Here is a 12,428-nt window from a genome sequence, read left to right on the forward strand (position 1 = left end):
GTAACGCTCAATGTTGATATGGTGATTGTTTCTATTGTATTAGTAAGAGTAAAATGATAAATTTACAATTTAATGGAAAAGAGCCATTCCATCTCATAAACCCCAGTTCGGGAGTTATGAAAAAAATACTTAGACTGATGGAATCAAATGAAAAAAAAAAAAAAAAAACACTTAACATTCCATTACAGCCCTTCCGTTTATATCAATTCATAGACTAAAATATCAAGCAGATGAGATTTGGGAACTCCAGCTAAAATTATAGTGCATTTTATACATTAAGGATCGATATAAGTATATCAAGTTGAGTTATAATATAATTCTTTTTCATTTATTGTGAAATTCAACGTTCAGTCCAATTATGTTTGGATAGTCATCATCACTTCTTCCAAAAGTACGTTCAAAACAAAAAACAAAAATACAAAGATTAACCTTCACCAAAAATACTTACAGCACCCAAAAGTTCCAAACATGCAGACTTGTGAATTGCTCTCCATTAATGTTAACTTGAGACAATTTGGAGAGAGATTGATGACCTGAAAATCATTAGTCACTTTGAAAAGATCGTAGAGTTTGAAAAGAACCAAGTCATCAGGCACTTGCAATCAAAAACAGTACTGGGAGCTAAACAAAACCAAAGCCCCTGTGAGGTAGAAACCTGCGCTGTAGAAGCCGCAAAAACTGTTTTTATCAACAATCCAAGTAATGATACAAAAACGGCACTCTATAGTTGCACCATACTTTCCGCTGGAATATAGTTGCACCTAACTATGTATAGATTAGTTATGACGCTTGGAACTTCTGATGCTATACATTTTATTTCAGAAAACCCTCTACCCATGTCTCTGGCAAGCTCACATAGGCCATATGTCAATTTCATAAGCTACAAAATATAGTTCAATCCATATGGTTGTGAAATCCAGGGAGAAGGGAAGTGATAAATCCAAAGACAATCATCTGGATCTCCTTCACAATGCCCCACCACTGATTCCCACCATTGACTCTGTCAGGTCCTGCAACATTTTCATTCTCAACTGCCCGGTCTGCATCATTAGCAGGCTGGTTCCCATTCTCGGCTTCAGGTTGACCCTCTTTGAAAATATAAGAAGCAATGGTAAGCATGTGTGACATTGTGTTGTGTATATGTGATCAAAACTTGATACTTTTCCATACAAAACCAGCATAAGAATTTGAAAAATGAAATTTAACATGAAGAAAATTAATAAATAAAGCATATAAAATGAACCCCATAAGCTTCCACGAAGCAAAGATATCACAAATTACATCATAAATCATCACATCAACTCTATCAGTAGTGTTTCCCAAAACAAGCACATGTAAAATCATATGCATAAAATGTACGAAACATACCTGCTGGAGCAGCATTGTCTCCCTCCTGCCTGGGAGCAGGAACATTCTCAGCCCTGGCTGCAGGTCTTGGTGGATGAGGAGGTGCTGCTGCTCTCTGCATACCTCGGGAAAGCCATCTTATAATCGGTGTCAAAGCTCCAGTTTGGTATCTGTCACACATCTCAATTAGTAAATACTACAGCTTTCATTCACAACCTATACAGTACTGACTACTGAGTTCAGCAATATTAACGTTATTGCACATTTGCATGTCCTTGATACTGACACACATGCACGCAAAGTCCAACTAAAAAAACCCTGGCTATATAAAGAAAAGAGAAGATGCGGGTGGGGGATTTATATCAGAAGCATTTCCTGGTTAAGTCCTAAAACCTGCAGCACCAGCAAGCAGAAAACATATTTAAAAAAAAAAAAAAGAGAGTAAATACTTACAAATATACAAGAGCAGCAAAGAACACGAGAACAACAAGCCTCTGCCTTGATCCATCTTGGTTAAACAAAAAGATCACAGCGGCCAGCTTCAACATAAGAAACAAATCAATTTGAAATGCAATTTGAAATCTTCTGACAACAACCTGTCTTTGAGGTGCAGGCTGCGGCTGTTGAGCTTGCTGTTGCTGTCCTGTTTGCCCCTGATTTTCACTGGCAGCAGCAGCTTCAGAACTTGGCCTACTACTAATGGTGACCATTCAGTAACAGAAACCATTAATTAACATATTTGCTTACGAAGAAAACAAATAAAGCTAAAATATAATTTTCACTTATAAAACCATTGCTATCTATGTTTATAATTTAAACAAGCACTAAATGAAACTGGTGGGCATAAATATCAAAACCAAATTTATCATTTTCACTACTGTCAGGTCCTTTTCTGTTTGAGTTAGTTCAACGCCTTCCTGTGGTCACTTCAAGATTTTCTTTTACTGTTTTCGTAGTTCAAAATCCATATTTTGTTCTCTTTTAGAATCTTCTAACTAAAAGTCTTGTAAAAATAGATATCTTCAAAACAAATCCAGTGTTACTCAAAACCAAAAATTGAGTTTTCATATTCCTGATACAGCTCTATCCCATCAGAAATGTTCAATTATCAATATGATTGGGCTTGAGAAAACTGCATAACTAACAACATTAGATATCATACTATTTACCATTGTTAACTGTCATAAAAAAGCTAAACCAAACTGTTTATTGAGAATGCAAGGTTTAATACAGCATACACTACACTTATGTTGCATTTCGTAGCCAGCTACAAAATAAAATGTGGAGTAATCCCATTATTTTTTTTCATCAGTTAACATTTTTTTCAATGTCCCATGAGATAGCTTGCATATCCAGTTCACTTGTAATTGTTATTTCAATCCATCTAATTATAGTAGTTTTACTTGATACTAACTGTTTCAGATTTTGGCCAACCCCCTCCCTTCGGTAGGACATGCCATTTTCAGATTGTCAGCCTTCCTATGCCTTCAGTAAAACATGAGATAGAAGACAGGGCTAGGGAGCACATGATTAGCAGGTCTGAATACTTTCTTGGGACTAGGATGTAAAGCAAAAGCATACGTCACATGGTTCTGTGCCTTCTCAATGTTATCATGCTTGGATTTCCCCTCCACAACTTCCATGTTTAATAAAGAAAACAAAAAGCTTGAATGAAGATTCTTGAAGGACTTTTGTAGTTCTTCAGAGCAACAGTGTCTTCACTAAACCAAGACTTGATAAGAAGCACCAGAATTCAAAGCAGTGTTGTTAAATAGCCACTATAGTGACGCTCTAACGTTATTACATTGAAGAATTCCTTTAATCCACGATCATGACTCCCTCCGCTATAGTGGCCACTATGGTGTCATGTTTGCAGCGTGTATCCTACATCCTCTAGTCATCTCTACCAAGTCTACAGCTAATTGGTGTTTTTAGTTAATATTACGTCAGTTTGTATGCATTTTATTTTATTTGCATACAGCTTACATTTTTATACATATATAATTGATATATATCATATATTTTAACTACGAAGCAACTTCCACTATTTACCCGATATGCTATCCGCTATATGATATAGCTGATTATTGGCTTTCCGCCATTTTCCACAATCCACAATTGATAACACTGATTCAATGTAAGACATAGAATCCCTCAATAAGATGAGATCACCATTCTGATAACAGTTCAGGTCATGGTCTGCTGAAAAACTAACCTAAGTACTGGAAAAATTACAAAAACATCCCTAATACGTAGAAGTCCCAGAAAGGGTTCCCAGTGTTAGGCATGTGCTAAACCAAGACTTTAGAAGAAGCTTGATTGTGTAGACTATGAAACAGAGTTTTGACAACAGTGAAAAAATTTCTTAATAAACAGAGGTATGGAGATCTTTAACCAAGTTTATTTCCAATTTGTCAGAGAGGTTCTATGCACAAAAAATTAATTTGTACACCAAGGTTGAATTGGTTATGAGGATGGCTACTTGTTTCAATTAATTGTTTGAAATCCTACAAAATATTAGGATGGCTACTTAAAAAGTCAATTCTTTCTTTCGGTTCGTAGATCAGATTGTGAGATTTCAGAAAATTGCTAATTAATGGTCAACCAGACACAAACACTAGGTGTGACTTGTGAGGAGGCTTTCTTCTTGTTATCAGCTACAATTCTGTTTTCTTTAATTTTGCTTCATTTCCTATACCAAACTTTCATGGCAGAGTAGCAGACTGTCTTCAAAATCCGCCCCATCAAATCCCTAATGGTTTCTTGCTTGAGTTATCACTAAACCTGTCTCCATAGTTACTGTTCACATAAATAAATGAACACCTACCCTTAACCCTAATTTTATTTCCAAGACTCCGTGCCTTTACACACCAACAATATCCTTTCAATCAATCTACCTTTGATTCCAGACAGAAGAAAGGGAAGGGCAGATTAGATGGAATCAAGTAAAAAATAATTATCAAAAAAGAGAACTTGTGCATGGTCATTCTGACACCCTACAAATCCATCCATGTCTTATAACCATCATAACTGACTTGGTGTAAATTCAACAGCTGCGTACTAAACTCAATGCTAGAAGTCACAACTTCCTCCCTACGGTAAATAATGTCATTTCAACATTTTGTTGTTTTGTATTTTAGCAATTCAAGAAATTATTGTTCTTTTATGCACCAATCTCTGTGACCAATTTGAGATTGCAAGTCAGTAGAAACATTATAGTTCACCCAAATGATTAAGAGAAACAAACTATGAAAAGGTATTCATTTCCAATATACCCATGTGGAAGAAAATGCTAAAATATTATCATAAGAAACATAAATTATGCAATAACTAAGTGTCACATACATCAAAATATCATCATAACAAAATAACCAGCCACTTACGTAGGTGTACGGTAAGTCAGCGGAATCAGAGTGTTGTAAGGAAGTCCAGTAACTTGTCTATCAAAGGGGTTAACAGGAACAGCATATATGCCAGCTCCACGGTTCCCATGTTCCTCATTTTGCGGCATATTTAACCCTGGAACTAGCGCAGGGTACATACCAGGAAACATTTGATAATATCCACCTGGAAAAGGCTGAAAATTCGAAAATGCAGGTACCTGAGACAACAATATCCTCACAAAATCATGACCACGATTCAGATACATGAATTTTAAAAGCTAATTCAACAAATAAGGGCACATTTTCATTCACGTGTGTCTTCATCTTCACACAGCAGGCTCAAAACATGTACACAAATGAAAGCACAGATTTTTAAATTAGGTTGTTAACACAAACAAGGCCCAACGAAACCCATCTCAACATTTTCTATTTCGCTCAAAATTGTGTTCCGGTAGCTCCTATCTCTAAAAAAAGGGGGGAAAATAACACGGATTTCACGCCCGAAAAGCACCACGTATCGATTCGATGACAACGATAATGGTCCTGGTCTATCAGCTAAGAAATCAAACAATTACAGACTTGAAAGGAGAAAAAATGAACAATAATAATAATAGCTATAATATTAATAATAATAACCCTAGTTTATGCACCAATTATATAAAAATGGGGGGTTTTGCGCATTAGAGGAATGAAAGGCACGAAGAGTAGAAAAAGGGAAAGTGGAATTGAAGTAGATAATGGAACCTGGGAAGAATCTTGGGGCGATTTCTGAGAAGAAGAAGGTTGTGAACTGGACGGCACCGTTTCGGAAGGGTTTTCGGTTTCCGCCATTGTTGATCCGCTCAGTGTTTGGGTCTAATGAATGAAATAAAATTGAGATTTTATTCGACACCAGTTGTGTTGTGTTGTGCCAATTTTATATACAAGACTTGTTGAGTACTAGCTTCGTGTACCAACCAATCACAGAAGGACATGTAACATGTGTTACATTACTCATTCCATGTGTTTATGTTTCATTTGTTTAGGTGTAAATAAATAGATAGGTAACTAGGTTTTCTTCTAGTATGTAATTAGGGGTTTAATGAAAAATAATATATATGATGAAAAAAAAATTGATCTTTTGAATGAATATCCAAACTTGAGGAATTTTTAGCATAAAATCAAATAAATAGAGATTATAAAATATAAATTAATTGAAATAATGTATAGAAAATAAAAAGTAAAATAATTTTAAACGAAAAATTGAGACAAAAATTAAATAAATTTTTATTATTGATAGAGTGAGTAATAATTATTTTTGTTATATTTATTGATAGAGTAGATAATTTTTTATACATATTTTTTTCTATTTTATCTTTAAGAGATATGTTGATAAGAAAAATTAAAATATAATAAAAATATATAAATGTTTAAAAAATGGAGAGCAAAGGAAAGTACCCTTTTGGGTGTTCCTAACTCAGAAGTGTAGTTTGTTTTTGTTCTTTTCCCGTTTTTGTTTTCTTTTATATATATGTACACCAAAAAAAAAAATCTCCCTTATATATTGTTAAGACTATAAATATAAAAATAATAAGATAAGAAAAAAGAATATAAAAAATATATTATTATTTAGATGAAGATAATAATGTTAATCACTTTTATTTTTATTTCAAACCTCAAGTTATAATTTAGTTTTTATATTTAAGAACTAAATTTTAAGTTGTAAATTTTCACATAATTAATCGCATTGGATAGTAGTATTTTAATTGTGTAGTATGTAAGAAAAAATTATTTTATATAAAAAAATTATAACAAATGTAACACTTAGGTTAGTGGAAGGGGTCTCATGATTATGTTCAGTTGGCCAGAATTAGTGTAAGACGAGTAAACTCTTTCTTCTCATTCCTAAAAATCTTCTTCTTTTTCCCTTTCTTTGTGTAGTTGGTGAGTAATTATAAGAGTTCTTCCTAAAGTTGTGTTGCGAAGCCAAGTTTGGATCTGTGCGGAGCTTCTTCTTCCCTATTTCCTTCTTAGATGATTATGTGGTATGCATGTTATTTGATACCTTTTGAAATTCCTAATTTCATGTTGTATTGTTGGTTTAGTTGTGGGTCACAAAAGGGATTTGGGGTTTTGATGTTCTCTTGGGTAGGTAGAGCAAAAATGGATACTTTTAATGTCTTGATTGTTGCATGTGTTGTTTTTTTTTTTGGTTGAAAATGAGTTGAAAATGTTGCATATATATGAAATTTGATGTTGAATGCAATTGATTTTAAGTTCCATGTGTCAAATTGAAATTTTGGAGTTGAATGATTGAGTGGTTGTCTGATCTCGTGTTGAAAATTGCTTTCAATGTTGAGTATTTGGACTAATAGAGATTATGATGTTGATCATTGCTTAAAATGTTGAGCATTGGACTGATAGAGAACTTGAGGCTTAACATTGCTACCGATGTTGAGCATTGGGGCTGATAGAGAATTTGAGATTGAGCATTACTCCCTGATGCTGAACATTAGGTTGATAGAGAATTTGAGGCTAAGCATTACTCCCGATGTTGAGCAACAAATGCTTTGTTGCTTTTCCCCATTCCTCTTGATGAAATTAACAAAAGGGGTTTTGAAGCTATGAATCTCTAGCTCATGGTGAATTCTTGATGTATGGTTGCATGTTGCTTTGATTGCGAAATCTTGATGTATATGTATGTTGATACATGATGATGAATGCCTATGTCGTAAGTTGATAAATGGATTAAGGATGTTACGTTGTAAGTTGTTTGTTGTATATTTATTATGTTGTAATTGAAGTTGTTAAGTTGAGGTTGATGTTGGTTTAGTTGTTAAACTGTTTAGTTATTTAAAGTTGAAAGTTGTAAAGTTGTATGTTGTATAAAGTGGTAAAGTTGTGGACATGTGGTTGAGATAGATGTCTAAGTTGAGATACATAGATGCTAGAGGTGAATTAAGTTGTATTTTTTTAAGTTACTTCCTTCTAGGGTCTATGTGGTTTTTGGTATGGAACTAGTTAAACCACATCTTAGTTGAATGATTAACCGAGTAAATTACGAAGTCAGAGGTTAAAATCCCTAACTTAGTATCAGACTACAGATAACATTATTATTACTTAGGAGGTGGTTCATTCTATGAAATATAAGAAAGGTAAATTTGGTTGGATGGTAATAAAAATTGATCTTGAAAAGGCTTATGATAGATTGAATTGGAGTTTTATCAAAGACATCATATCTGACATAGGTCTCCCTCAAGTTTTCATCAATGTGGTTTAGGAATGTAAATATACTCCTCCAATGCAAGTGATTTGGAATGGTGAAGCCTTACAAAGTTTCAAGCCTTCTCGAGGTATACGCCAAGGTGATCCTTTATCCATGTATATTTTTGTGTTGTGTATGGAAAGATTGTTCCACTTGATTGATATTGCTGTGAATCATAAACTTTGGAAACCAATTAAGGTTTCTAAAAAAGGCCCTTCCCTAGCCTATTTGACCTTTGCTGATGATCTAATTCTATTTTTGGAAGTTTCTATGGATCAAGTTGAGATTATCCAAACATGTTTTGACCTCTTTTGTAAAAGCTGAGGGCAGAAAATTAATAAAGATAAAACTCGGGTTTCTTCTCTAAAAATGTTGGCCAGTCTGTTAAGAATGAGATAAGCTCATCTCTTGGATTTCAACGAACTGATAACTTGGGTAAATATTTTGGTGTTCAGCTTCACCATGATAGAGTGAATAGGCGCACATTACAATCTATGTTTTTGATAATGTTAATCGTAGGTTGAGTACTTTGAAGGAAAAGAATTTATCTTATGCAGGGCGTCTTACTCTAACCAGATCTGTACTAGCGGTTATCCTGTCATATACTATGCAAATTGTTCTTCTACCCAAACAGGTTTGCGATGAAATGGACAAATTTTGCAAAGCGTTCCTTTAGGGCTACTCTGAAAGTCAACGCAAAATTCAAGCAATTGCTTGGGAAACTAGCTGTCGCCCTAAGGCTGTGGGTAGTCTAAGACTAAAGGAATCACGAAAGGTTAATTTCTGCTACATGATGAAAAATTGTTGGCAGTTGTGCTCTCAGGCAGATAAACTATGGGTTAGAATCCTCGGTGAAAAGTATGGTTGTGGAAATGATATCATTTCACTAATCAATAAAAGAGCATTTAGCTTCAAACTGTTGAAAAGGAATTTGTTCAGTCTGGGAAGATTTTAAACCTTTTATTGCTTGGAATATTGGTGATGATAGAATAGTGAAGTTTTGGATAGATTGTTGATTACCCTCTCATCAAGTACTTGTTAATGTGGTAATAGGTTCGGTTCCCTTACTTGAAAAGAGTAAAGTAGTGGCTGATTATCTAAATGGGAATGGAGATTGGAACTTAGATTCAATCTGTGAGTTACTTCCGGACAAAATTTTGCTTGAGATTAAAGGTGTTGGACCTCCTTCCTCTAATAACGACATAGATATTATGGTGTGGGGAGGGTCTCTAGATGGTCACTCCTCAATTAAATTTGCTTATGAAGGGGCTTGGTCTCAATCAGTCTCTAGACCACGTAATCTTTTTATTTTGATATGGAAATGGAAAGGGCTTGAGCGTATTAGATGTTTGTTATGACGAATTGCTCATGATACTTTAGTTTCAAATGCATGGAGACTTTCAAGAGGTTTAACGACAGATGCTAGCTGTCCTTTATGTGGTGTAGCTCGTGAAACTCTTCACATCCTTCGTGATTGTACTCTCATTAGTACAATTTAGAATTGGTTATCAAGTAAAAGTCTACATAGTGATTTTTATAATATGAACTTGCAACAGTGGCTGGAGGTAAATTTGAATGTTCCAAACTAGGTATGGATTACCATGTTTGCACTGGCCTTGGATTCAATCTGGAAGGCTAGGAATATGGCTATTTTTAGTCAAATCCAGTTTAATCCTTGCCAAATGGTGTATGAGATCCAAGGTCGGGTTAGTACAATTCGTAGGGGAGAAGATTTTAATGTTATAACGATCTGCGCTAATAAGATAGTTGCACCTTGTATCAGCTGGATTCGGCCAGAGAATGGAGCTTTAAAGCTCAATTGTGATGGAGCTATGACCACATCTTGTTTGGCAACTTGTGGAGGTGTACTTAGAGATTATCTTGGTAATTTTATCTTTGCATATTTAGGAGTGGTTAGAGCTTGCTCTGTTCTTCAAGCGAAATTTTGGGCTATTTTTCATGGCATTCGGTTAATCAAGGAACATGGAATCGAGGCTGATCTTATTATTGAATCGGATTTAGCTGTAGTGGTCAAGTTTTTTAATGATGGGTGCTCTCAAGATAATCCTTGTTATTCTTTAGTAAACCATATTGTTAGAATGGCGGGTGACATTCATAATTTAGTTTGTGTTCATATTCTTAGGAAAGCTAATCAAGTAGTTGATGATCTTGCTAAATTTGGTCTTTCATTATCTAATGGTATTGTTTGTTTCGACTCTCTACCTAGTTGAATTTATTTTTCTCTACTTGCAGATAAATCTGTTGTAACTTTTCCTCATGATTTTTAGTAATTTCATTAGGTTTTAAGTCTCCTATTTCATAAAAAAAAAATATAAAGTTTTGGAAAAAAAAAAATATAAAGTTTTGGACTTTATGATTTTGAGGTTTAAGTTTTTGAGTTTAGTTTAGTTGTTTAATATTCTTATAATAGAATTGTCCTCCGTAAAAAAAAAGTTACAAATCTCATAATTTCTCTTGTGATTGTTTTGTAATTGACATATTTTAAAAATATTTTTTAAATTTTTAGATAATTTGATAAATTAAAAAATATTTTACAATAGAATTATTTTTTAGTAAAAATAATTTACAAATCTTGTAATTATTCTAATGAATATTTTTTTAACTAACATATTTAAAATTTTAAAATAATTTGATAAATTAAACTTTTTATAATAAAATTATCTTTTTGTGAAAATAATTTATGAATATTATAATTATTATAGTGATTCTTTCTATAATTCACATGTTTGCAATTTAAAATTTAAAATATTAGATAAATTAATAAATTAAAATTAGTTTTATAATAGAATTTTCTTCTACTAAAGGAATTTATAAACATCGTAAATACTCTGGTATTTTTTTTTGTAACGGACATATGTAAAATTTTTAATTTAGACAATTTTGTTAAATTAAAAAATGATTAAAATAACTAAACAAATTACTATAAAAAAGTTTTTAGTAATTTTAAATTTTACATAATTAGATAATTATTAGAGTGAGTTAAAATGAAAAAATATCTATTTCAATAAGAAGAAAATGTAAAAAAAAATCTTATTAAATCAATCACATAAAACACAAAAATAAAAATTTTAAAATAAAAAATCACTAAATTTCATCAAAGAAATTGCAAAGAACCAAAAATATCTTAAACTCATTTACCAAAGAATATATATATATATATATATATATATATATATATTACACTATATATAATGATGAAGAAAAAAAATAAACGTTCTTGATGGCCTAGCAAAATTGTTCAAAACATCTGAAAAACAGATATTTTTAAGAAACTTATGTCAAATCAACAAAACCAAAACTCCTAAAAATCAATTAATGAAATAAAAAAAAATAGGGCGTAAATGGCTTACATAAATTTATAAAACTATTTCATCCTTCATCCCTCGCTGTCTTGTCACATGCATTCTCATGTTTCTCTTTTGTCCCATTCTCTACATACAACGTTGCTTTCCATAGAAAAGAAAAAGATAAATAAAAATTTCAGTCTATCTTATCCTAATTTTCCCTTACCCAACTTTCTCAAAGGAGGATGAATTCTAAATTTCTAACTAATTAGTACAATATAAATTAATTGAATCACCCAAATTACTATATATCTATATTAATATATAAAGAAATACTTTTTTTAATAACCATCTATATTAATATATAAATATTAATATATAAAGAGAATACTTTTTTTTAGTAACCACTTTAATCACTATATTTTATTAACTATTATATTTTTATTTTAAAAAATTAAAAAAATAATATTTTTCTCAAAATAAAGGCTTTAAATTAAGAGAAAGATTGTAAATATGACTGATAAAAAATAAAAAATAAGAATTATTGATAATTATTTTTTTTCATTTTTTTATAGTCATTTTAACATTTTTTTAATTATTTTTTTAAGTAATAAATTTTTTTATTTTTATTCTTGATAATTAATGTATATTTATTAGACAATATATTTATTTATTTTTTAATGTAGATATTTCTTTTTTAATCATTTAAAGAGTATAATAAGAAAATAAATAATAAATATTTTAAAAATTAAAATATCAATTATTTTTTTAATTCTACATAATTTTATAAGTTAATCATCTATACACTACAGTATAAAGTTATTTTATACTAGCAATCAATTATATCTTTTAATTATACCATATCACTATAAATATATTTATTTTTAATAGTAACATGAAATAATTCAAAAACATAATTAGTTATCCGTGTAAATTTTTTTTACATTAATAATTAAAAAAAGTAAATAAATAATTAACTCTAATCTTAAACATCAATTAAAAAAAAAAGTAGAAGGAATATTATATGTGGTTTTATCTCCACCGCCAAAGGACGAAAGTCTAAGGACATTGAGGATAAATATCAGTGGAGATGGTTAAACCTTAAATAACGCCGTTAAGATTAAGATTGATTGGATATTAATATAATAA

General features: G+C 31.6%; 1 protein-coding gene across 3 annotated transcripts; it reads right to left on the reverse strand.

Annotated features, from left to right (window-relative positions):
• Nucleotides 1-301: 301 nt before the first annotated feature.
• On the reverse strand, nt 302-5,634 carry LOC109803541 (uncharacterized). Of its 3 annotated transcripts, none has more exons than XM_083059265.1 (5): nt 5,475-5,634; nt 4,731-4,924; nt 1,801-2,043; nt 1,369-1,517; nt 302-1,088 (listed from the first exon to the last, which is right to left on the reverse strand). In XM_083059265.1, the coding sequence occupies exons 1-5, from the start codon at nt 5,559-5,561 to the stop codon at nt 895-897; spliced, it is 867 nt and encodes a 288-aa protein (XP_082915391.1). In that variant the 5' UTR covers nt 5,562-5,634; the 3' UTR covers nt 302-894. The 3 variants fall into 3 exon arrangements, with proteins under 3 accessions (XP_082915391.1, XP_082915389.1, XP_020220747.2); XM_083059263.1 differs by having other exon boundaries at nt 1,801-2,040; nt 4,731-4,948; nt 5,475-5,633; XM_020365158.3 differs by having other exon boundaries at nt 4,731-4,948; nt 5,475-5,633.
• Between the last annotated feature and the right edge of the window lie 6,794 nt (nt 5,635-12,428).

The sequence above is a fragment of the Cajanus cajan genome, chromosome 1 (assembly GCF_000230855.2).
Source record: "Cajanus cajan strain Asha chromosome 1, NIPB_CcT2T_4, whole genome shotgun sequence".
In the NCBI taxonomy this organism is placed as follows: Eukaryota; Viridiplantae; Streptophyta; class Magnoliopsida; order Fabales; family Fabaceae; genus Cajanus; species Cajanus cajan.